This window comes from Triticum aestivum, chromosome 1B (assembly GCF_018294505.1).
Source record: "Triticum aestivum cultivar Chinese Spring chromosome 1B, IWGSC CS RefSeq v2.1, whole genome shotgun sequence".
In the NCBI taxonomy this organism is placed as follows: domain Eukaryota; kingdom Viridiplantae; phylum Streptophyta; class Magnoliopsida; order Poales; family Poaceae; genus Triticum; species Triticum aestivum.
Window position 1 is genome coordinate 12,621,245 of NC_057795.1, and position 27,239 is coordinate 12,648,483.

At 41.8% G+C, this 27,239-nt stretch overlaps 1 protein-coding gene across 1 annotated transcript; it reads right to left on the bottom strand.

Annotated features, from left to right (window-relative positions):
* Positions 1-1,560: 1,560 nt before the first annotated feature.
* On the bottom strand, positions 1,561-18,347 carry LOC123075751 (mechanosensitive ion channel protein 5). Its single transcript, XM_044498284.1, has 7 exons — positions 18,240-18,347; positions 13,564-13,896; positions 3,471-3,526; positions 2,863-2,986; positions 2,463-2,756; positions 2,172-2,374; positions 1,561-2,005 (listed from the first exon to the last, which is right to left on the bottom strand). The coding sequence occupies exons 1-7, from the start codon at positions 18,345-18,347 to the stop codon at positions 1,723-1,725; spliced, it is 1,401 nt and encodes a 466-aa protein (XP_044354219.1). The 3' UTR covers positions 1,561-1,722.
* Between the last annotated feature and the right edge of the window lie 8,892 nt (positions 18,348-27,239).

Sequence of the window (27,239 nt, forward strand, 5' to 3'; positions counted from 1 at the left end):
GCTGAGGTTAGGGATTAGTCCTCTTAATTATTATAAAATGGAGTAATATAGTCGGAGATGGCGATAGCCCTTTCAGTACATGTATTTTGACAAAGTGCATTATATTGATATTAATGGCATCAATTACACTTGATCTCTGAAACAACACAATATTAAGACCCAGTTGATATATTAATAAAGTATATAGACAAAAAAGACAAAAGAAGAAAGAGAAACAAAAAAAGTCAACACAACCAAGAATGCTGTCCATCATCTGTGTCAGCAGACTACTAAAAAAGTTTTCGGAATACAATGCCTCGGGAAAGGTAATGACGCTCCTCTAGCGTCTTAGTTGCGGGATCCAACAATGCATGTCAGATTTCAGTACACCCACCATGTTCTATGTTAGGTGGTCTACTGGTCTTTGTTACCTTTTATGACACCCCCATTTAATCGTGAACTATAAATGAATCATGAACGGTGACTCCCGTCAATGTCACACACAACTCTACAACACAAATCAAACATAATTGTTTATATTACAAGCCTGGGTCACAAGGACCCATAATACATCACTTATCAAAGCATAGTTGAACAAGTTTGCCTTAAGAAGACTAAGCAAAATATCTAGACTAGATTGAAAAAAGGCCTCTTGCCTGAGACCTCTGAACTACTCCTGGTCCTCGTTCTCCATGTAGTAAGCTCCATCGGGGTAGCCTACATCCGCGGCGCTACCATCTGTTGTAGCGACCAGGTCAAAGGAAAAGAGGAGCAATGCAACGGTGAGTACTCATGCGAACCACATACATCGACCAAGGACCAGACCCACCTCTATGCTAGGTGGTCCCTACCTACCCTATCGTTCCGCCAATAGTGAATCACTCGCGGGTGCTCTCCAAGCTGACCAGACATTAATCATATCATCTATCATGTATAGTGTAAGAGTTTATAATTTAAATTAGTAATAGTCTTTGTCTTCGTCGGCATCTTGTTGCAGTCCATCTCGCTCCATGTCGTAAGCCACCAATGTAAGGGGTCCACCAAAGTAACATATAAGGTATGTAGCATAAGGAATATCCGTGATCATCTCTCGAAGGGATCACGACACAATAGTATAGCATGGCAGACAAACAAGGATGTAGGGCCACTAATGGGACTCTAGCATACATAGACCATGCGTGGTAGGATTGCAGTATTGTATCAACAGCAGTAGCAAAGACATGCTATGCAACAGTATAGGATCTACCGATAAAGAAGTAACAATAGCACTACTCTAATACAAGCAATAGAGACAAGGAATGGACGGTATCAGAATGATCAAGGGGGCTTGGTTGCCCCCGACCAATTCAGTGCCACGCCTGAGGAATTTCGTGCCAGCATGGCATGTCACGGTGTGCTGGTCGGGCCAGGATGATATGGCATCGCTACAGCCCGAGGCACATCGGGCTCACATCGTGCCAACCCGACCAAACCTGAGTCCCACCTTGAATGGAAGCACACAATGGCATACATACACACACGTGTGCGTGTTCTATACATGATTGGAAAATATTTGAAATTGATCAATTATTGTGTTCCAAAGCTTACATACTAAACAACACACTAATTACAGACCAAACCAAGTGATCTGCCTTAGGCACGCTAACATCTCATGTCATGTTCTACTCGCTAGTTGCTAGAAAAGGCTCTTGTAGCTCTCACCGCTCGAACTGGATAGGAAATGCCCCATGAATGTTCAGTGCTTCAGGAATAATTCCATGTTGTTGGCATCCTTGTGGATTCAATAGGAGGCGCATTCCGCACATTCACGTCCAATGGTAGCATCCAATACTCAATGTCAAGGTCCTTGAGAACTTTGATCATCTCCTGGAGCACCAGCTCCCTCCTCACGTACCTCATCCCCATGTCCTGGAAGTTGAGCATGTGACAGAGCCATATGGATACTTTCAGCTTGTTGGTCTCATCCACATCCCGGAGGACAACCATCGCCCCTGGGTACCAATGCTCTTTCTTGTTGTTGATGTAACTGGAGTCACAAGTTTAAAAATTGGTTAGTTAGATCTGCTAAATTACACAAGCAACACAGGGAAACTTGCAACATTATATTTAACGTTAATTGTCAACATGCGCATAGTTCAGTTGTTAACAAATAAAATTTGATCAAACCATGGGATAAAGGCACTACTACGTACCGTAGTATTCTTTCCTTCATGAGTGCTAGTTTCCCTACCGGTGTTTCAACATGAATATAGAAGTCAATTCCTTCTCCCATATCTGGACTCCTGTAAAAATTCATAATTGGTATGGTGGCCAGTATATTGTTGGGATAATATATCTTCAGGTTGTCGTATCGAAGAAAGACTGTTGTCAAGATATTCATTTCCTCGACAACAACCTGAAATTCAGGTGGTTAAACCTTTAGTCAATGAGTGCAAGCTAATATTAGATTCAATGAGGAAGAAGCAAGAAAAATATTACCACACCTGAACTTCCTCGATTTCACAGCGCTCACCAACATCAAAAGGATGCATCACAAATAAGAAAACAATTGCCTCAAAAACTGCCTTCAAAGTGTCTCCAAATACAATAACCGCCACCAAAAATGGTGAGCTGAGGAAGACAAGTAAATTCGTTGTAGCTATGCCAAGAATAAGGAGCCAGAGAACAAACACGATGATGCCACCAACAACATTAGTCATCTGGTTGAGTTTGGATACTGCAACTTTTGTATCATTAAGTGTTAGAGCAAGGGCTTTGCGCTCTCTAAATGCATTCACCTACAGGAGAATCCATATAGCAATGGTAGGACAGGCATCTTCAGAATTCAGACGTCAAGTATAATTCCTTATTGCAACTTAGCAAGTAAGGTAATAAGATCATTACCATCCAGTTTTTTAGAGACCTCTTGCTTATCCTGTTGTACTCTTGTCCTCCTTCAGAAAGATGCATTGCTTTGATGGCTTCCTCCTGCCTCATGAAGTGCATCAAGTCTGCCAAGTATATGTACCTGCATTATCCGTACATTCATGATCAAGAATCTGAAGCAGCAAGTTTGCCACTATATTCGAACTACCACATTGGAAATGATATTTTTTGAACCGACATTGGAAATAATTAAACGGGAGCATTTGTAAAGTTCTGTGAACTATTCTCTTTGTGATAAACATTAAACACACAGCCGTGCACTACACAAGTTGTAACAATTAGCATGCTATTTATAAATTATACAGAAAATTATACCATCAGTTCACATCATGAGCTAAAAGTTTCTACAGCATTACAGATAAACTACATTTGTCTATCGAGTAAATTGACTAAAACGACCACATTTGGGCATATATAGTACAAAAAAATCCACCGTTTCTCCAGTAGTTTGCGAACACCACTGGTTTTTGGTATTCTTTTTGCCAAAAGCACTATCTGGTCGATTGAATGCCTTTTGACGTGATAACTGACAGTCGACATGACCTATTGCAGAGCGATGTACTTACACTGAGTTGACCTGAACCTGTACCGACGCCTTGGCATCAAGCCAAGCACCGTCAAGCTATATGACAACACCACGTCAAAAAATAAAAAGACAAAACCTTTGTCAGGCACACTTATGAGAACCGACCGACATACAACATCCACACGATAGGCTGGTATGAAAAGAAACGTAATTCTTAATCGACTTCTCTCGCACGGCATGACATCGACATATTGTCACTGCAAGGGATGAATTCAATCAACGCATCATCTCTACATGCTCACTGCTACGCCATCACTGATGCTACATGACTAAGGGTCTTCATCAATATGGTCTTCATCCATATTTTCGTCAACACATCGCCGCGACATCGTCCATAGTATGGACATCTCCGGTGCTCTCTGATTCTACTACTGCAATACATGCCATTAACAACGGGAAGGACTATGTCACCATGACGGCATCAACCACATCATCTACGACGATATCGACCGACAATACTGACGACAACGACTACATCGACATGGCGTCGCTATAGTGATGAGCCCATTAACGGTGCACACGTCCTCGCAACATTGATGTGTCCTCAAGTTGGTGCAGATCCCGACCTCGACGACACTGGCGAGTATTTCCAACAAGACACGCCGAGCTGCTCGATTACTTTCCGAAGCGCCGGGTCGTCTAGCAACACGTACAAACTAGCAGCAAGCTAGCTAGCTTTATCTCGGCGATTGCTAATCCGGCGAGTACTTATAGCATGTTTAATATTATAGCCAACCAATGACTATATGGTGTTCCCATGTTATATATAGCCACCACTTATAGCCACTAATAGAATAAGGTAGCTATAAGATTGGCTACAAAAACACTACTTCTTCTCATCTTCTCTTTATCTCTTTCTTCATATTTATTGTATTGGCCTAGGAATTCGCATATAGCTCGGATCTTGCATGAGATCCCACCCCTCTTAATTTTCCATATCTCTTTTTCACATAGGAAAAATTGTCATCTAAGCAGGCTATAAACCGAAAATCCAACTCGGTACCCAGGCTCATCTGCTCCCGCTCAGAAAAAATAAAATCAAAACAAATACTAGAAAAAATAGAAAAAATCCATTTTTTCGTGTGGAAGTTGATTTGATGCGTGAGGTCTGCTCCAAATTTCAACTTATTTGAACATCTGAGCAGCTCTCGGCAAAAAAGACAATCGGATTAGAATATTATGTGAACAGTAAGCTTTTTTACAGACCCGATTTTGTCCTTTTTGCCGAGAGCTGCTCAGATATCCAAATGAGTTGAAATTTGAAGCGGACCTTATGCATGAAATTATCTACCACACACAAAATAAATTGCATTTCTTTGAGTTTTTCTAATATTTATTTTGATTTTTTTAACGCGGGTACAACTGAGCCCGGGAGCAGAAACTCCGCGTCCGGCTATATTATACTTGCTCTTATACGAAGAACTAGTAGTACACACGATGTTGGATTGCTAAAAGCCCGTGACGTGCCTTCGTTTATTGCTTTCATCTGATTACACGCCATAGGTTACAGCTATATTTATACTAGTACAAAGCTAGCCATTCCTAGCCTACTCGGATGACTGGTACGTATCCCTCCCGGACATGCCGACGTGGTTAATTCCAATACTCTATGGGTTTCTTATGGTATTGCCTAAACTGATGGTATCATCACCGATGACATCCTTTTTAATATCCGCAAGCTGTATCGTTCACGACCTCAGCTCCGTCATCAATAACAAAGCATATGTTTTTTGCACCTCCGGCTAGCTGCACCTACACTGACTATGATGAACATTACATCAATGACTACCTAAACCACGGCTACTGCATCAACATGAAGGCTATGTTGGCAAGTACTCCAGGTCTTCTTGGCTGGTCTAAACGAACGACTACCTAAACCATGGCACATTGAACATATAAACCTTGCTAGGCAACCCGCCTAGCGAGGGCACTTTTGTGCGCGAACTATTTTTGGTCGAGCGATCTTTTTACTGTGCTAATTTTTACCTTGCTGGCGGTTGGTCGTTGGTTCATTTTTCACCCGCGCAACTGTTTCAAAGGTAGATGACAAGTGGGCCTTGTTAAACATGGGGCCCAGCAATGAGTTGAGTTTTGTTCAGATTCTGCGTACACAAAGTGCCGCACATCGGATGGACGCGGTGAAAACCTAGCGAGCAATCCCTCCCGTCCTGGAGCCCCCGCACCCCTCCGCTTTCCCTCCCAGCCCCTCCTCCCCCCGTTCCCTCCGCTGCCAGCGCGCCTCCTCCCCTTCTCTTCTCCCCTCGTCCTCTGCTCTCTCAAGCCCTACCGCGTGGTCAACCCCACCTTTCCTCTCCTCTCTTCCCTCAAGAGTCAAGACAACGTCTCCTACATTCTCGATCCGGTGCCACTGTGCGCCATGATTTCGGATTGGGTGCAAATCGCCGCCATGAAAGAGCAGGGGCAGAGTGGTTTTTGTGGTGGGTGTGGAAGAGCGGGTGAGGGTGAGGAGGACGGAGGTGAGGGGAAGGAGCAGCGAGGCTTGTGACATGTCAAGGGATGGAGATGGAGATGGGGGAAGGAGCAGCCAGGCTGTTGATAGGTCAGGAGCCACCATGGGAAGGGGATGGGGGACGCCGTCGCGCTGCTCGTCACATCCACGTCCTGGTCAGCTGCGGCGTAGCCCTCCTTGTTCCCTGCTCCTTGTCCGCCTCATCGCAATTCTGGCCACAAAAGTTTGTGTCCTGCCCCCTCTTCCTTCCTTTCATGCTAATCGGCTATTAGATTGGTCTGAACATAGCAAGGTAAAAGGCTATCCCACTACAAGAAATATGTCAACTTGTGACCTTGACTATTGGTCACTGAAAGGTCACTGTTTTCCATTTGCGACCTTTTTGTGACCAAAAACAGAAGGTCAAAAGCTGGCCATCGTAAACTAACATTTTTGACCTTTCTTCTGGAATGGTCTTAGACGTTTATGACCAAAATATGTCTACTGTGGCGTTTTGGTCACTAGCAACCTCCCCAGACCACGTAGGCATCCAGCGTGGCAAGCTGATGTGGCACAAGAATCAGCCCGGTCCGATTCGGTTTTCTACATGGGCCTAGCCCAACAATTCAAGCTTTTTTCCAAGTTAATTCTTGTGGGCTACATGGGCCAAGCCCAATATTTCAGCTTCTTTATTTTTTGGCCTTGGCCTTCTTACAATCTTTTATTTTCTATTTTAATAATTATATTTTGGCGCTGGTCCCACTAGTCATAATGCCATACATCAGTCACACATGTCAGAAATTTCAAAATTGCTCAGATTATATTCATAAGTGGGTCCCACTGGTCAAGTTTCCATTTCACATCTTTTCAACATACATAATCATTATTTCAAATAGGATAGAACAGATATAATTCATTAACACTACATTAGACTTTTACAATATTACAATTTACACTTGGCTTCACACTTCAGAACGAAAAACTCTTTGCTAAGTACAGAACCAAAAACTCTTTGCTAAGTACTGCTTCACACTTGGCTTCACAGCTTCACACTCCAAAAAAATAGGCCTGGAGCTCCTGTAAAAGAATGAACATAAAGGCCACCAAAAATAGAGTGTACTGATGCTGAGGCCAGAACCAAACAACTTCAATATTACAATAAAAAGAAGTCTCAGGTTTATCAAGCATAGCAAAACAGCACTGTGGCCATTAGTCAGGTCTGAATATAGAACAAAAGAGGTCTCAGGTTTAGACTGAAAAGGAAGAGCTAGTTATGCATGATGTCTCAGGTTTAAACAAAAGATCAAGACCACAATTTTAACAAGAGATATATAGTCAGTCCAATTTAACAAAACATAGACAGTAGCATTATGAGTATTTAAGTGGAGATGTAGCAGGCAATCAAATGAATTTATTTTGGAGACGATGAATAAAATTAGGCAATCAACAGCTTAAGCACAAGAATTAGCAGCACATACATGTCTGCATGATCCAACAAGAATGATTATATTCAATTTTGTTAGCAGCACAAGAATGAGCAGTAGCAGCCCAAGCAGCACCACCACCAGCACAAGTGCACACCTATTCAAGCAAGCAGCTAGCAGTAGAAGCATTCAAACAGCAGCAGCACTGTCACATGTCATATCTTATAAACTTAGGCATGTGTTCTCAGGTTGTCCTTAACATCACGCACTATCTTGGGTAATTAGCAGCAAACAATACATATCAGTACAAGGCTAGGAAATATAATAAAGACTTGGGAAAAGATAGCAGAGTTTAAAAAATGATACATGCCCTTGAGGAGAGGGCAGTGGCAATCGCGACCACGAACATATGCATTCATGTAACGAATATAGCAATTATTTTAAAAAAGTGTTCATGTAAACAGGTGAACACTACAGTAATCTTATGAATGCAACGAATATAGCAATGCCATCCTGGGGCATAGGTGATTCCATGCAACTAGTTTCATAGAACAATAGAGAATATTTTCATCATATAACTAGTTACACACAGCTGCTCCTTACACACAGCTATATTTGCTACAGATCAGCTATCAACTCTTGATATTTATCTAGCGGGCATTGGTACGTGTAGGTACCAATGGAAGGGTGTACCTGGATGTATAGCATGAGAAGGGAGAGCTGGAGAGCCCACCTGAACTGCAGCTTGCCATAAACCATGTAGGCAAGCACCACCCGTCACTTGCACATGCCGAAAAGGAGACCATGTCATCCAGAACAGTCATGTGCACCTGCATCAACTAGAGGCACCGAAATTGAGAACGAAACCAAAATTTACACCAGACAGAAAATTAAAATATAAGTGTGGCATCGCATAGCTAAAGAAACCATATAATGTACCATAACATTTGCAAAAATGGAGCTGGTTCTCTCTAGGATTACTAGTCAGCTCACACTTTAAACATAACATTTGTTCATCTTATATAACGGTTGTACAGAAATTAAGAGGAAAACAAAATCACAAGCACTATTGGTAGTAGCACGTGCAGTAGTTTTTGACTGAACAGAAGATTACTTATATTGAAATTACACAGACTAAGAACTAAGATTACTTTGTTGCAACTCTTGAGCTCTCTGTCACATTATGCTAGGTGTAATGTGACATCACAATACCAGGGAAGAATACCGTGAAGGATACCACTCAAATCTAGCAGCTACAAATATCAGATAAACAGGGTGAGTTCTTAGATTCAAACTATCACTGGTAGTGTAAGTTTCTACTACATAGACATCTACTGAACCAATGGTGAATAATAGGTTATTGTAGGCAAAATCATTTGGATAACAGTAACTTATTCAGATGGCAAATATGAAAATATTATGTTCTTGGCCTCTTCTCGAATAGCGGGTTCACCACCTTGCCCTGCAACCACACAGCAACGCAACCCAGTCAGATCACACGCGCCAGGACTGGGAGATTCCAAGAAGGTGTTATTTCTTCCATTTATTAATTACACATGCAACACTTATAATACCAATATAGTCAATTCCCACGAGCTAATTGATTAATATAACATTGTCATAGATCTAGCATGAAAGAGTCAAAACTTGTCTCACATATCACGAGTACACTTATAGCAAGCATAAATGCAAAAGGCAATCTTCCGATGTGGCATAACTTGTACAAGAAGAAAGCAGGTTCAATAGAGCTCATGCAGTCCTATGCGACGACCATCCAGAATGGATGTGTAAAGCAATTTTGGTGTATAACAAACAAAGCGCAAGCTCAATAGGCGCTGATCCCCGACGGCGAGGCGCTGATCCTCGGTGCTGCACGCACGGAATGGATCGAGAAACATGAATCAGAAAGAACATCCTCAACCACAAAATCACAGGTTTAAAAAGTGTTGCAGCAAGCTGAACCATTTTATATCATATTAACAGGTCATGGTTAAAAAACTTATGGCAGACACACAAATATATTCCTAATGCGAAAACACAACTTCAGTGACCAATTTGTATGGAAATCGCTCCTATGCAGCTAAATTCATGCTGCAAAAGCTGCAAAGACAGTAGATCTCATCATCATATGGCAAATCCTAAGTGATTATTTGCCTTTATTCAGCTAAAATCCTAGTGTACTGAGGCTGCAAAGTCACTGGGTAACAACATCATTCAGCTAACTGTGACAAGTTGCAGCAAGATGAACCATTTTGATCTCATTAACACAAGTCATGCTGCGAAGCCTTGCATCGGTCACTTCGAAGCAAATAAACACTAATAGTGATCAATTTATACGTCAATTCCTCTAACTCAGCTATAATCATAGTGTACTGGACCTCACTACTAGGGAAAAGTTTATACACAGAATCTTACCAGCAGCGCTCCCCAAAATACCACGCTACTGCTATTTAGCAGCAGCGCGTGTTAGCGAAACGCGCTGCTGACAAGAAAATAGCAGTAGCGCGCCCACCACAAACCGCGCTACTGCTATAATTGCCATGACCTCGCCCCCCCCCCCCCCCCCCCGCTAGTTATAGCAGTAGCGCACTATACTGAACAACTCTACTGGTATAGAAGTTAGCAGCAGCACACTTATAGGAAAACCGCTACTGCTAAGATCATCCCACAAGTTTAGTCCCACCTCGCTCTGTGAACAGGGTGTTTACCACCTTAAATATGTTATTTCTGAAACTACCACAACCAGTTGGTCTTCACTGAACTTTATGTGTAAAATTTGTGGCCGCAATATCAGTCCTCTCCGGTTCCTACCGGAGAGGACTCATATTGACAATTCAGATTGTACACAAAAAGATCATTGATGGCCAATGTATTTTTGCATTGACGTATTTTTTGTATAGTTACACTTAGCAGTAGCGGTTTATGTGCAAATCGCTACTGCTATTCAGATTAGCTGTAGCACGTTTTGGCAAACGAGCTACAACTATCCCTACCTAATCCCCACGCGCACGACCGGCCCTCTCTCACACTCTCACTCTCGCCCCCCCCCATGCCGATAACCGTCGTCGTGCGTCGCCGCCGCCGCCGCCTTTGTCCGTCCGCCGCCGAGGTACTCCCCTCCTTCCGTCCCTCCTCCCTCCTCCTCGCACATCCTCCCTCCGCCTGCGGCCGCCCCTCCCTCCTCCGCCGCTGCCCTCCTCCCTCCGCCTGCGGCCGCCCCTCCTCCCTCATCCGCCGGCAGCCCTCCTCCCACCGCCCTCGACCTCGCCGCCCCTAGCTACCTCTCCGTCGCCCCCACCCCCTGCCACTAGTTAGTACTAGATTTAGTAGTTGTAGATGTTAATTTAGGGTTCATAGCTAGTACTAGATGTTGCTTAGTTAGTACTAGATTTTTAGTAGTAGTAGATGTTAATTACTAATAGTGATGGTACTAGTTAACTAGGGCAGTATGATTAATAGTAGTTGTAGTTGAACTACTTTAGTTGTAGTTGAACTAGTTTGCTAAGTAAATTAATAAACTAGTTGAACTAGTTGAATTAATAGAACTAATATATTTTTAGTAAGATAATTAATATAACTAGTTGAACTACTTCATTTTTAGAAAGAACTAGTTTTTTTCTATTTATAGTAAGTTTATATTTAGTAAGAACTAGTTGAATTAATAAAACTAGTTGAACATGTCATATTTGTTGTTATTTTTTAGTTTAAGCAATTATCCTGGATGTATTAGTGATAACTTATATTGTTTCAGGTGACCACCGTCGTCCCCGTCACCGACCCCCTCCGACATCCCCGCCGTCGTCCCCGTCACTGACCCCCTCCGACATCCCCGCCGTCGTCCCAATCACCGACCCCCTCCGACATCGAGGTGAGACCAGCCAAATATCCTTGTATATCTTGTGTTGTTGCTCAAATAGGATATGTGGTTGCCCAAGTGGTCATTCATGTTCAGTTTACATCTCCGAGTGGCCTATGTTTTCCCGGAGTGTTGATTAATTTCTGTTCCGGCAAATTTCAGGCGCTCGATATGTCCTTTTTTAGCAAAGGTCATGCCTGATTTTTTCGTGAATTCTGGCATGACTTGTGCTAGAATATGTACAAGTTTAATCTTTGAATTATGAACGTAGGAAATGTCATACTCGGACGACGACAGTCTCCCGGGGGAGTGTAGCTGGTGCCACGACGATCGAGGTATGCGCTTCAGCAGTAAGCTCGAGGAGACCTTCAATTGTGAAACGGTACGCAACAATGACAAGTGTTTTTTTTCGTAATTAAACATGATTTCAACTATTTCAACGTCTAATTTTTATATTTTACAATTCGACTAGCTTATCCCATGCCATGCAAGACGCTATGTCTTGGAGAGGATGGGTTTTGAGGACCATGAAAACTTCGAAACAAAGAAAATACACCTAAGGACCCATCATGATATGGATTTTGATGTAAATCTATGCAATGCTAAGAGCGTAACCCATTTTGGTTGCCAAAATTGGGAAGCACTTTGCAAAATGTATGATTTTTATGAGGGTATGATTGTCACCATGGATCTTGGTGATCCTGACATCGAGCAAGACAATATGGACATTTGGGTCCTTGTTGATACGCTTCCGATTGTACCGCTATGTGAGTTTCTCAAACATAGTTATTAACTAATTTATATTGTTTATTTCAAAATAGTTGATACCTTATTTCCATTGACAGCTTATTTTGATTCTTCAAAGACTGTGCGGAAGATGGTAGATAAAACCCACTACACCGATGGCACCGAATTAACGTATAAGGAGAAAAACCATCTGATCGCATTTTGTACTCTTCTTGAGAATTACAATAACTATTATCGAACTCCTCCAAATTATGGTGAATACGTGCCACTAGTGCATGTGTTGAACCACGGTAACTTCTCTGGAGATATCCTGGTAAGATTTTTTACTATTACGACATCCGTGCATCTTTTGCATACTTCTAAAACTAGTACATCATTGCTAACTACGAAGTTATTATTATGTTTTTCAACAGAAACTCCCCATGGATTGTGTGCCTCATCTGATGTCTCTGAATGGCCGCCTCTCAGTTCTGAACACTGCCAGGTAAATCTAGGGAGCTCACCTGTGCATATCGGATTTCTGAAATCGGTGAACACATGATCATCAAGGAATGGAAGAAATGTATGGACATTTGCAAGGAGGTTCTTGGAAGTAACATTCAGCGAAAGGCAAGAATTGGAGACAGGCTAATCTCCATTCTCCATAATGGAGAGTCAGTGGCTATCTTGTTTTTTGCTATTTTACCTTAGAAAATGTAGTAGGTCTTAATTGAATGTAGTAGGTCCTATGAGGTACAATATGTTTATTATGTGGTAACGTGTTAGAGTTGATAATGAAGAGTACTTGTGATTACGACTAGTGACCAATTTGCTATGTGATGTCATTGATGAAAACGATGATCTTGAGGAGGTGTTATATGACAATGATGTATTATGATGATAAGTTGTTAATGATATAATGATGATGATGATATTATTATATCATTAGGTGAAAGAACCGCGGATTAGTTTCAAGTGGATGGACATCCACTTGAAACTAGTCCACGGTTCTTTCACCCAGTGATGTAATAACTCATTATGATGTAAAAACAATCTCTAAATTCCTGTTGTATAAAAACTTGTGTAAAGGTGTATGAATACAACATGAAATTAAAAAGAAATAAAATACTAAATAATAGTAGTAGCGCGGGAAAGGAGAAGCTCTACTACTAATTACCAGTAGCGCGGTTCTGAAGAAGCTCTACTACTAAGTCAATTTAGCAGTAGCGTGGATCCAGGCGCGCTATTGCTAAGCATTAGCTGTAGCGCCTTATCAGTAGCGCTCCTGCCCGCGCTACTGATAGGCCTAAAACCCGTGCTGCTGCTAGGATTTTCCCTAGTAGTGCCTGGAGGCACTCGATCACATCAACACATGGCAAGTGCACCAAATTTCGAGCAGGCGCTCGCCGAATCTGCAGCAAAACGATGGAATCTTGCGCACACAGCAGCTCAGCGCCCCAGGTAATGGCAAGCGGTAGGCCAGATCGCGACCCAGCGCGGCAGATCTACGGCCCGAACAAACCCACCCCACCATGATCGCGCGGCTAGATCTAGCAGGACCAACCACCGTACACGACCAGATCTAAGCAGCAGAGGCGAGGGAAGGAAGCGCACGTACTGGCGCCAATCGCGGAGGAGGAAGCCCTCGTCGGCCAGGGTCGGTGAAGACGGGGCCGGAGTTGGTGAAGAGGCCGTCATCCTCCGCCTCGTGGTGCATGTCGTTGCCGTTGGAGTCGGGCATGCCGAAGGGGTGCGCGGCGGCGGAGTCGTGGCGGAAGGCGTAGGGGTCGGGGGAGGACGGGAAGTCCTTGCCGCCACCCCCAAAGACGTGGACATCGGCTGCCGGGGCCCGGCCATCGGCGAAGCTGAGGAAGGGGTCTTCGTGGAAGGGCGCGGCGGCCGGGGACGGCGGTGAGGTGGGTTGGTTCGGGCCGAAGATCGAGATCGAGATCTGAGGGAGGGAGAGTGCAGCGGCTGTGGGTGCATAGGGGAGAGAGGGGAGCGAGAGGACGAGTGGTGCGGGTTGTGTTAGGGTTAGTTGGGTGAGACGGTGATGGGGTCAAGTCTGTCGTTGGATCCGGGACGATCGCACGGTTCAGATCGTCTACGGTAGGGTTATCTAGGGGAGCCGTCCTGATTGGTTGGAGACTACCAACAATATTTAAAATATAGTCTCTAAGTGCTAAAAACAAAGGGGTTTATGAAACAACTACCAACAATATTTTGCAAAATGGAACCATTAAAATTTTCACTCAAGTTATACCACATTTTATGGATGATAACCAACTTGTATGCATTTTCTTTGGACGAAAAAAACATTTTTCATTTTTTGAGTGCCCAAAAGGAGGTTTTTTTGTGAAGGACCTCCAAAATAATTGTTGCAAAATTGGACCAAACCATTTTTCTAAAATACTAGGACATATTTAATGCACAATTGACAAAATAGTTGGGTGTAAAAAATTATGATCCAACTCTCGTGAAAAAGACAAACACTACACCACAACACTAAATCCCCGACAGCTAGGTTGGCCGGGAATACAAGTTACGCTGACAAACAGTCGGTTGGGAAAATTTTTTGCCGCCCGACCCTGTCTGTTGGGGAAAGTCCAGACGGGAAAGCCCTTTCCCGACCGAAATATATTTGTCGACTGACTGCTTGTCGTCTATGCGATTACTTTCCCGACCAACGGTTAGTTGGGCTTGCCATGGGCCTTTCCCGACCAACAGCGTGTTGGGCCTCACATTGGCCTTTCCCGTCTGACGATCAGACATGATTTTCTTTGCCGACCAACTTTTCATTAGCCTTAGCATTGGCCTTTCCCAACAGATTGTCAGACAGGGTTTTCTTTGCCGACCAACATTCTGCTGGCCATGGCATTAGGCTCAGACGAGATTTGTTTTGCCAACCAATATCCATTAACCCTCCCATAGCTGGCATTCACATTACGAACAGAGTATCTGTCAAGTTACATATGTTATACGGATACCAATAATAACACACATTCCAACAACAATATTTAACCACAACATACATTAATTAATTCGTCCATATAAATAGTTCATCCGTTATGGGCATAATTACCATCCAAGTTTCACATAAACTAAGGTAATTAATTAAATAGAACAAACATTATGGTTCACTATCCAAGACACCATAAGTTTACAAAATGATGGCTAAAATGCATCACCAACAATTCAGTCACCATTAGAAAAAATCCAGAAAATATCCAGTTGACATGAACTGTCGACTTCTTGGTTCCTCGTCCTCTTTTGCATGTTCCTACAAAAAACAAGTAATCGGGATTAAATTCATACATTCATAAAGACAATGGCACCATAAAAATTTGTATAAAGCATAGCATAGCATGAAATAAACCGTTCCTTCACAGGGCAACTCAATTGCTGCATATAGAACAAGTATCACTCTAGGGGAAACTAACTCCCAAGTTTCTTGCTCTCTACTTTAAAAATCAGACCGACACTAACTTTGGTGTGTCAGGGGTCAAATGAGCATTATAAATCAGCTCAATGACTCGAGGAAGTTCAAAATTTCCTAGTCAATTGTCATTCCAACAACCCAGGTTTACTGACCATGCAAGCCCCAGGTTGTGCCCATTCACTAATGTCTAGAGACACCACTAGCCTTACTGAATTTTACACACTTGCATGACCAACGTTGGGCACATGAGTTCAACAGTGTAGATACATATCTCAATTAGGAGCTAACTCTAGTAGAACAGGGCATAAAGAGGTGCATTCATTATATATAATACAGTAGTACACATAGGTGGTGAGCTAAGAAATCAGTGCACATATTTTATCTCAGTTATGGCACGGCATCTAGCAGAGGTGTGCTTGCTGTTACTTCTGCAGGCAAGCCGTGCGGCACAACATCGCCATTATCTATGCGTCTCTCGCTTGTTTCTTCTCTCTTCTCTACTGTACATGCAGCCACTTCATCTAGCTTGGCGCAGTTGGACAGATGCAGTGTGCTACACGACCATGCATATCTTAATATGGAAGAGATCTCTCAAACCAAAAACACCAAAACAGGGGGCATAGCCATAATGTATTGCATGAACCGGCACAATGTACACTGATCAGGTGTGTACCGTCAGTATCAATGTGGCATATTGATCTATTAATATAATTTGCATGGTTAGGAGACAATATCTTGCACATGTTTATTTAATCAAAACTGAGTATCCATGGTGAGATGACACCATCAGAAGAATGCTCTTAAATGACACACACTCATAGCAGAAGTTCATTTAGCAAACGTACAAATGTTAACTCTATGTGGTAACTCTGTAAGGTCTACTACATTCAGCTTGTGCATAAAAATGCATTGATTGTGACACAAATGGAGAGGCCACGAGTGATGTATTACCCTTTGCAACAACTCTTCTATGGACAAAAGTCCCTTCATCATCCCCTTTATCAATGTAGTTACAGGTGCGTGAGAGGTTTCATGCATAGATAGGTTAGTGCTGGAAGAAAATGAGAGATCCCTTGCCACTTGCGCTTGCCATTTTTCCTCCTGCAAAGGACACAGTATATGAGTACATCGCTGGAACCAATTGTGCATATATGGTAATTATGAGTTTTACTTTGTAGATAATTAGATACTGAATTAGAGTTGCGTTTATCTCCAAATACAGCAGCTATATTCATTAAGTTTCCATCTATCTAATGGGGGCTCTTCCTCTTGTTCTCATTATTTCTCATTCTTGTACACTATTCTTCCCTTTTTTGTTTGAAGAAAAGAGATCCCTACATACTCATGACAATGAAACTTATCACAGAACATGATCATTAGCAGTTACATTGGACGAACTCTTGCCCCTCTAGGTTCCATCTTTTCAAAAATAGAACAACACAAAATGCACCAACCTGTGGTGACAAGCCAAGGTTCAGAGCAATATATAGGCCACTAAAATCAGTCTAAACGTGACAAGCGAAGGGAAATTAGCATAGTACGGAGTGGTTAAACTGTCACCGGTGCGCAAAATAGAGCAAAGATAGATTCTTCTAAAGTAAGAGATAAATCCAACAGTTTGTTTGCTTCCTGTTAGTGCAACGTCAGGTCAATATTAGCTCTATGTTCATGATAATTTCAGCTGTCTATAGAGATGGTTTGGGAATTTCAACTAGGTTGCTATATTTGACCAAATTATACAGTGACATTTGTCTGACTGCCAACAAACATGAAAAACCAACAACATAGATCAGGTTCCACGAGGAGAGAGCTAGTACCCTGAAAAAAGAATCACTTCTAGCTACTTTTGTCAACTTCAATTCCAGCAGATGAACTTGACTTTTTCTTATCCAGATTGTGTTTCTTGCTCAGAAAACTATGAGGCCACACCGGTGGGAACAACAGAGACATGAAACAACAATAGTAATACAGGGACAAGGGAATAAGGGATACAATACAACAATTTCTAGAAACAGCCATATGGCGATGAGGCAAGCATATATAAATAATTAATAAAATGCCATGTAATTAATAAAGACAAAACAATTATTGAATGTGTGAAATGAGATCAAAATACTGTCCCATTTGTTGCCCCGATGCCTCTTTCCAAGTCCTCGATGACTGAATGATCATCAATTTCCTCAATCCTCAGTTCCTCGTGGACTTAATGTTACACCGATACATCATATGCTAGTATTAGACTTTGAGATAAACACAACAGTAACTGTCCCACCAATTGAAGATTGGTTACCTGCTATAATGTCATGCCACAGCTCACAGATGCCAATGTCGGTATGTCATTCCCTAAGCCAACACATAAGCAACATCAGCAGGTCACCAGTAGCAAGCAACATCAATATACATCATAGATTCAAAGTTGCATATAAGAGAAGTCAATGGAATGCAAAAGCGATAGCAGCCTAGCAGCAAGCAAGCACGCAGGCAGCCCAGCACCCAGCAAGCAAACAAGATTCACTGAAAAAAAGGAAACATGCAGTACGGCAGAAGCAAGCAAATGCCCAACACGGCGGCGACCCCATGCGACGACAAGGCCAATCCACGAAGCAGCAAAGCGATTCCAGGCAGGAGCGACACGAGTCTAGAAGATAGCGGCGGGGGTACGCTCATGCGGTGGCCGTCGATCCAATCCGCTGCTCTGCTCAATCGAGCGAATAGACAGAGAGCTTGGTTTGGAGTGGGATTTTCGGGATGCGCTCCCATGGTGAACGACAGGGGAGGGGGATACGCGGAACAGGAGGAGAAAGCACCTAACGACGGAGGGTGCTCGAGCACCTCACGGCGGAGAGAGCACCTACCGGTGGAGGGTAGTCGAGCGCGTGGCGGCGGCAGTATGGAGTGAGGTCGTTCGTGGACAGCATGGAGGACGGGAGGGAGAGGGGGCGGCGTCCCGGCCGGTTGGACATCACGTGGCCAGCGGATCTCGAGCGTAGCGGCGGGGAGAGAGCTCGAGTGTGGCGGCGGCGGATGTAGAAAGTGGGTAGGGTTTGAGAGATTTGGGGGATTTTTAGCGGAACGGGAGAAAATACAGGGCGCTTTTCGTGGGCTGGGCTGGTTTTGGCGCTAACATTTTTATGTTCCCGCGTGCGGGCCGGGCGGCCCAATTAGCCACCAACAGTCGGTCGCCACATGAACATATTACCGACCAACAGTCTGATAAAAGTTTTCCCGACCAACAGTCCGTTGGTACAAGTGACTTTTTCCAACAGCCATTGGTAGGGAAATCTGGTGCGTGGTGTAGTGAAATTTCCGTCGATTCAGCTGGAAGCGGGTCAAATTTGAACTGCAGCTACCTCATAGTTTGCTATTTATTTTTTCCAAAAATCATTTCTAGGTACATAAGTATCTATTTAATCAGAGAAACACCAAAAAAATTTCAAGATTCAACCACTAGCTAGGAACGGTCATTCCCCTCGTTTTGACCGCATTTTGAAACGGGCATAAAAAAATAAAAAAATAAAAATTGCGAAACCTTCGCATTGTGTCATTATATGTTGCCAAGTTCCCAGGAAAAATAACAAACTTATAATAAGACAATTATTTTAAAAAAGTGTTCTTAGAAACGAGCTATCACGTGTGGAGATCATTGGCCTTCAAGCCAAATGATCAATATTATGGCCACAATCATGGCATAGTTTGTTAGAATGATCTCATATTGTGCATAAGGGTGCATAATAGAATGACAAACAATGTTGCCTAAGGAAGTTTTCATTTTCTTTGGACGAAAAAACTATTTTTCATTTTTCGAGTGCCCAAAAGGAGTTTTTTTTGTGAAGGACCTCCAAAATAATTGTTGCAAAATTGGACCAAATCATTTTTCTAAAATACTAGGACATATCTAATGTAGAATTGACAAAATGGTTGGGTGTAAAAAGTTTTGATCCACCTCTCGTGAAAAAGACAAATTTCCGCCGATTCAGTTGGAAGCGGGTCAAATTTGAACTGCAGCTGCCTCATAGTTTGCTATTTATTTTTTCCAAAAATCATTTCTAGTTATATAAGTATCTATTTAATCATAGAAACACAAAAAAAATCCAAGATTCAACCACTAGCTAGGAATGGTCATTCCCGCCGTTTTGACCGCATTTTGAAACGGGCACAAAAAATTCAAAAAAAAAATAAAAAATTGGGAAAACTTCGCATTGTGTCATTATATGTGGCCAAGTTCCCAGGAAAAATAACAAACTTGTAATACGACAATTATTTTAAGAAAGTGTTCTCAGAAACGAGCTATCGCGCGTGGAGATCAATGGCTTTCAAGCCAAATGATCTCATATTGTGCACAAGGGTGCATATTGGAATGAAAAACAATGTTGCCTAAGGAAGTTTTCATTTTCTTTGGACGAAAAAACCATTTTCCATTTTTCGAGTGCCCAAAAGGAGGTTCTTTTGTGAAGGGCCACGAAAATAATTGCTGTAAAATCGGACCAAATCATTTTTCTAAAATACCAGGACATATTTAATGCACAATTGACAAAATGGTTGGGTGCAAAAAGTTTTGATCCACCTCTCGTGAAAAAGGCAAATTTCCGCCGATTCAGTTGGAAGCGGGTCAAATTTGAACTGCAGCTGCCTCATAGTTTGCTATTTATGTTTTCTAAAAATAATTTCTAGTTACATAAGTACCTATTTAATCAGAAATACATGGTTTGGTGGTGATACGTCGAGGTTTGGGCAGTGGCCGGGTGCCCCAACTCTAGAGCGCGTAAACTCGCATGCCCGTCGCGTGGTCACCGCGTGACCATGGCGTTGTCATGTGTTCTGAGCGGCCTAGGCATGTCTAGTGGGTTGGGAACTCCCCAGGTAGGTACTAGGAAGAAAATTACAACATAAGATTCTCACGAGGAGACCGATCGATGCTCAAACATGAATTAGCAGCCAAGTGTTTGATTAGCGGTACAGGAAATGTACATGGATAATGGGTGTGTGTTTTGGCTGAGCATGATCAGTTACTAAGAAGACCGTCTTCACATATTTTCAGCTCAAAAGGAGGAGCCTAGGTGGTACTTGCTTTGCAAAGTACCACACTAGACATAAATACGAATGTTCAAGCTGGGCTCAAAATAATGAATGGATTCAGCTGGCATTTGGTGGAGGATGGTTATTTTGGCATAGGGAAGCACTGTAGAAAATGGATACTATTTGGACATGCCAAAGTGGTACTTCCTTCACAAAGTGCTGCTCTGAACAAAATAGGAAAATGAATATTGTTGAATTATTTTTGAACTAGGCATGGAAGGTTTTTGACATATTTGATGAAGATATGATCCAAACAATTTATGAGAATTTTTTGGGAATTTTTGGAATAACAGAAATATAGGTTGCTTGACAACCTAGGACAAAAATTGACACATGGACATGACAGATAGGCAAAACTGATGAGATGGTGCCTAGTCATCGCAACCCACCATAATTTACAAGGCTATGACCATCTATATTGGTCGTTAACAACTAGAAATAAGGCAGCGGACTAGCGCTGTTTGCTTTATGACCATTTTGTGTAAGGAACGACCTTTCTGACCAAAATGGTCGCAATGATTTAGGGTTTGGAGTCCCTCGAACAGCTTTTGACCAATTGGTCTCAAATGGTCATATATCTATGACCAATTCTTTCAGGGTCACTGACAGAAGGTCACTAGTTGTCATATTTCTTGTAGTGTCCATGCTCATTTGTCTTCTCTGTATCATTTCTTGTTCATATTTGTAGGAAAAACAATGGTGGTGATGATTTATCTAAGTATTCTTCATCCATTATAATTTCACAACCCTACTCTCCATGTTATAATTAAGCTTTTGTTCATTCAATAGAGTTCGTGGTTGGGCCCTTGTCCCAGCCGTCAAGCCATGGGGGAGGTTAAGATGGTGACGGTGGCAGGAGAAGCGCGCGGAGCAGCAGAAGAAACATCATCCCTCCTTTTTCGTTTTCTAAGTGTCAACAATGGGTGTTTTTTGTGAAACAACTAGAAAAATCACGGTGCAAAATGGCACCACTCCAATTATCACAGTAAGTAGACCATATTTTATGCACAATTCACAAGTTTCATGGATTTTCTAGTTTTCTCGCTATTTTCGCACATTTAAATGACTTTATGTCAATTTTCCGAAAGTAATTCAAATTTGAACTGCTGGTGTGTGATAGCTCAGTCAGAAAAATTAGCAAAAAATATTTTTAGGTACACAAGTAGTCATTATATGGGAGAACCACTTAGATTTTTGAGAGATTCAACCTCTTGTTATAAATAGCCATGTGGACCATTTTGACCCGTTTTAGAAAAAATGAAAGAAAAGGAATACAACTTTAAAAATTGCAATCCTTTCGCAAGGAGTCCTTTTATGTGCACTAGTTAAGAGGAAAAATACCAAACTTTCAATATAACTAATTTGAAAAAAAAATCCTTCACAAAATGGGCTATCATATATGAACCTTCATGACGTTCAAGTCAAAGGACCAGGTGATGATCATATTCATTGCATAGTTTATTATAATGTTCCCAAATTTTACACATAGGTGCATCTTGACGTTACAAACAATGTTGCCAAATAGAGTTTCCTATTTTTTATATAAAAAATCAATTTTCTATTTTCTAAGTGTCAAAAATGGGTTATTTTGTGAAGCAAGTACAAATATCAGGGTGCAAAATGGAACCACTCCAATTATCACAGTAAGTAGACCATATTTTATCACAATTCACAAGTTTCATGGACTTTCTAGTTTTCTAGCTATTTTCGCACATTTAAATGACTTTATGTCAATTTTCCCAAAGTAATTCAAATTTGAACTGCTAGTGTGTGATAGCTCAATCAGAAAAATTAGCAAAAAATATATTTAGGTACACAAATAGTCATTAAATGGGAGAACCACTTAGAGTTTTGAGAGATTCAACCTCTTTTTATAAATAGCCATGTTGACCATTTTGACCCTTTTTGGAAAAAATGAAAGAAAAAGAATACAAGTTTAAAAAATGCAATCCTTTCGCATGGAGTTTATGTGCACTAGTTAAGAGGAAAAATACCAAACTTTAAATATAACTAATTTGAAAAAAAATCTTTCACAAAACGGGCTATCATGTATGAACCTTCATGACGTTCAAATCGTGTATGAACATTCATGTCTTTGAAAAAAAATGTTTTCCATTTTCTTTGAGTTGAAAATGGATATAAAATGGCACCACTCTTATTTGCACATGAAGTAAACCATATCTAATAGCAAATCCCAATTTTTTGATTCTTTTGCAATATTTTTAATATTTTTTTGGTATTCCCGAGTGTTGCACTCGGTAAAAGTCAGGCTAAGAGAAAGCACACTCTCGACCAATCTCACGAAATCATATGGATCGATGATGTGGCAGCCTTGCTTTACATCACCGGCTCCTTTACCTCTCTCCTTATCTCCTCCCTCTCAATCACAGCCATGAACACCTCCTGTCTCTCTCTTCCCTATCTTCTCACACCATGCACATCTCGTTGTCCACCACCGGTCGCCGGAGAAGAGCGGAAGGCCGGCGACTTCGGCGGCTCCATGTGCAGGGGCATGCTCTTCAGCCAGCCGCTCGCGACACTGGCCAAGTTCAACCTCGAGCATGGCAGCGGCCCGGCCAGACATCTACGCATCTCGGAGATCGACGGCTTCAACTTGCTATGCGGCTCGCCGGCGTGATGCGTGTGCGTTGTCCGGCGTTGTACGTACGTGTGTTGTGTTGGCGTGTTGATGTATGCGTGCTTGTGTATTGTGTATTGATGCATGCGCGTGGCTCGGCCGGCGGGATGCGCGTACATGCTTTGGATTAGAAGCTCGCCGGCTTATGTGTGTGTGTACTGACGAGATGAGCAGCTAGACAACGACAGGTAGACCGGTCCGTTGTCTTGAGCCCCGCCCCTACCACAAGCGCGACAAGCTCGGGCTATCAGCGCCGCCGGTGGTGTATTTTTTTTTTCAGCAAAAAAGTTTTACCGACTGCACCACTCGGACAAACATTTGTGACTCCTAGAAAACTAACTGATTTCCTACGTTTCCAATCTCCGTTAGTAGCTTTTTTACCGAGTTTAAACCTTTGCCGAGTGTCATGAAAACACTCGGCAAACTTGTTGCCGAGTGTCCGATAAATGGTTCTCGGTAAACTCCTGTTTGCCGAAAGGGTGTATGCCGGGTGTCCTTTGCCGAGTGTAACACTCGGCAAAGCCTTTGCCGAGTATTTTTTGCCCTTTGCCGAGTTTTTTGGTTACTCGGTAAAGGCGCAGATTCCAATAGTGAAGGATAAGTCCATTAGTCCTGGTTTAGTCATGAACCGGGACTAATGTGAGCATTGGTCCCAGTTCATGCGGCAAAGGCATTTGTCCCGGTTCAAATGGGACCTTTAGTTCCAGTTGGTGCCACGAACCGGGACTAAAGGGTGCGATGCCCATTAGTACCGGATCGCCTTTTTAGTTTTGTAAAAAGCAAAAGAAAATGATAAAAACTTCAAAAATTAAAATCCTTCGAGATGTAGTTATGTTACTACATCTACTAGTTAGGAAAATTTAAAAACTTAAATTTGGACATGTTTTGCAAAAAGTGTAGAGAAAATGTAAAACGGCTATAACTTCTGCATACTATGTCTGAAAAAAACGTATAATATATCAAAATCTTCAGGACAAAAATCCGCATCCGATTTTGATGGCCTATGGCCTGTTTGCAAAATTTTAGAATCCTCAAATTCTAAAAGGAAAAAAAGTTATGCTCAATTTTTTTTTGATTTTTTGTTAACTCTGGTCAAACTATGGTCAAACTACTTATTCAAGAAGTATTAGTGTTACTAAATAATTATTCAAGAATATTTGTGTTACTAAATAATTATTTCATTTTTTTTGAATTTTGGTCAAATCTGGTCAAACTGTGGTCAAACAATGGTGAAACTACTTATTCAAGAAATATAAGTGTTACTAAATATTTATTTCAGATTTTTTGAATTTTGGTCAAATTTGGTCAAACTGTGGTCAAACTATGGTCAAACTGTGGTCAAACTATGGTACTGTGGTTAAACTACTTATTCAAGAAATATTACTGTTACTAAATAATAATTGTTTTTTAGAACAATAATTTCAAACTCAAACAGTGAAATGTGTGACTTCATGCTCAAGCTAAATTCCTGAGGGTTAATTGGATTGACATCTTACTATTACCAGGAAAACAACAAGTGCAGACTTGGAAACGAGGGAGAATAGAACCTGGAAGTTAAGCGTGTTCACACTGGAGTAGTGAGAGGATGGGTGACCGTCGGGAAAGTTAGATGATTTGGAATGATGAGGGATGATTAAAGATTAGAGATTAGAGGTTAAAATAATTCAGAAATTTGAAAATAAAAAAATTCAAAAAAAATTCAAAAAAAATCATAAAATTTCCTTTAGTACCGGTTGGTGTTACCAACCGGGACTAAAGGTGGACCTCCAGGCAGCGGCGACGGGGACGGCCTTTAGTCCCGGTTCATGTAAGAACCAGGACTAAAGGGGGAGGCTTTAATAACGACCCTTTCGTCCTGGTTCCAGGCCCTTATGAACCGGGACAATAAGCCCCTTTTCTACTAGTGCATGTGATTGCTGCACTGCTGCGTATATATGTTTCTTGGTTAATGTTTTCTCTCGTGGTTTACATCGACGATGGTTATGGAGATGGAATGATAATGGACAATAATCAAGCAAGTCGGCTTGTCTATCAATCTCAAAGCGTGCTTTGCTCCACTTAACTCGGAGAGGTTCTGTGGAGAGCAGGCCCAGATCGAAAATGTAGGACCAAAACATTTTGGACCCTTGTGTCATCCTTCTGAGGGTGACTAGGGGGGCGGCTAAATTTTTTTGTAGCCCAAAACTAAAACGAATGTAATAGCAAAATATTTCTTCATTTATTATACAACCATTCACTCTCGATAGCAATTGTCTTTTCTTTTTCTTATTCGTCCAAGTGAGGACCAGCAACCAAATGGATTTATTCCGAACTCTTCCACCCTTCCTTGAAAAAAATGCATTGCTGCCAGCTTTCTTTCATTTTTTGCCATGATGACTTTATCATAAGTCAAAACAAAATAAAGGCTAAATTTCAAGAAAATACATGCAATAAACTCAAAATTAGAATGGAAAAAGTGAGTTAGGGAGGATTACACTAGTAGAAAACCACCCATTAGTCCCGGTTCGTAAGGGCCTTTAGTCCCGGTTCATGAACCGGGACTAATGGGTCGTTACTAATACCTTCACCCATTAGTCCCGGTTCAATCCAGAACCGGGACCAATGTGCCTCCACGTGGCTCTGTGCGCCCACCCCAGTCAGGGGGCCTTTGGTCCCGGTTGGTGGCACCAACCGGGACCAAAATACATCCACGCGTCAGCATTCCAGTTGCTGGGGTTTTTGTGTTTTTTTTGAAAGGAGGGGAGGTTGGGGTTTTGGGGGGTTAATTTAATTAGGTGTTTTATATATTGTGTTAGCTAGCTAATTAATAGAGAGAAGTGTCCTCTCTTATGTCCGTGCTTGGACGCTACGTACTATATATACATAAGTGATCGAGAGAACCATTCAGTACAGAAGTTCGTCATGCATACCGAGAGAAGTGATCGATCGACCTCTCCTTCTCCGAGAGGTTGGTCGAACAACAAGTTTTCGTATCATGTATCCGACGCTACTGGCTACATACATATACAATATGTATAAGATCTCTTATAATTACAAACCCCTAGCTAGCATTTGAAATCAATTTCCACATGGTATTCTCCGGTTTTACTGATGACGTGGTCAAGAAAGAATCCCGCCAATTCCTCTTGAATTGCTTTCATGCGATCTGGTTCTAGGAGTTCATTCCACATCTGCCACGTCTAATTTGAAGAAGGGGGTTAATTAATACATATATATGAATGAAACTCAACAGAAATGATGGTGTAATAAAATGAAATTGTGAATATTATTGCTTACGCACTTCATATTGTCTTTGAGAGTAGCCCCGCTTGTTTTTCAAAGTTGCGGTGTGGATGAACTCGCACACGTAGTATCCACAGAAATCATTCCCTTCCTCCTGCCACAAGCACTTTACGAGAAATAGAGGTCAATCAAACTGATAATGAAGCATTATAAATGGCATTGATGAAAGTATAGCTATATATAGAATCAACGGGCCGGAGATGCGCGCAACTAGCTAGCAAGTAGTACTTACTTTCGGGTATGTATATCGCAGTTCCTTCGGCAGTCCCGGAGCTTCTGCGGTGAACTGTTTCCAAACCCTGCAAGACAAAGAAAATAATAATTATTACTTGAGATATCAGGAAATGAAAAAAAAGTTACCGATATGGTGCGATAATTATGATTGATTGAACTTACTTGCTGAGCATTTCAGTCATGTCCGCATAGGTTTTGGGATCTTTCCGTCTCGAGTCTAAGACGGTTACTAGTCCACGCTCAAGCTTAATCTCCAGAAGAATATAGTGGTACCTGCGCACGCATGCATAACTCATCAATTACAGTACTATAACCTCTCTTGAGTAATAAGCGAAACCGAATATGCACACGACAGTAACACTCACGGGCCGTTGTAAGGAAAGACTATGGTATCTTTGTTTTGATTTTTTATCAACGATCGTAGCAAGTTGTCCTCGACCTCTTTGACGTTCTTTTCAACCAGAAATACATCTATGATATTTGTGTTAATGAACCCAATATCATAAATTTCTTGTTTTTTGCACTCGACGATCTTCAATCTGCATAATATATTAAGGATAATTAATTATAAATACATGCATGCAATGAAAGAGCCGAGCTATATATAGAGACTTAATGAAAGAAA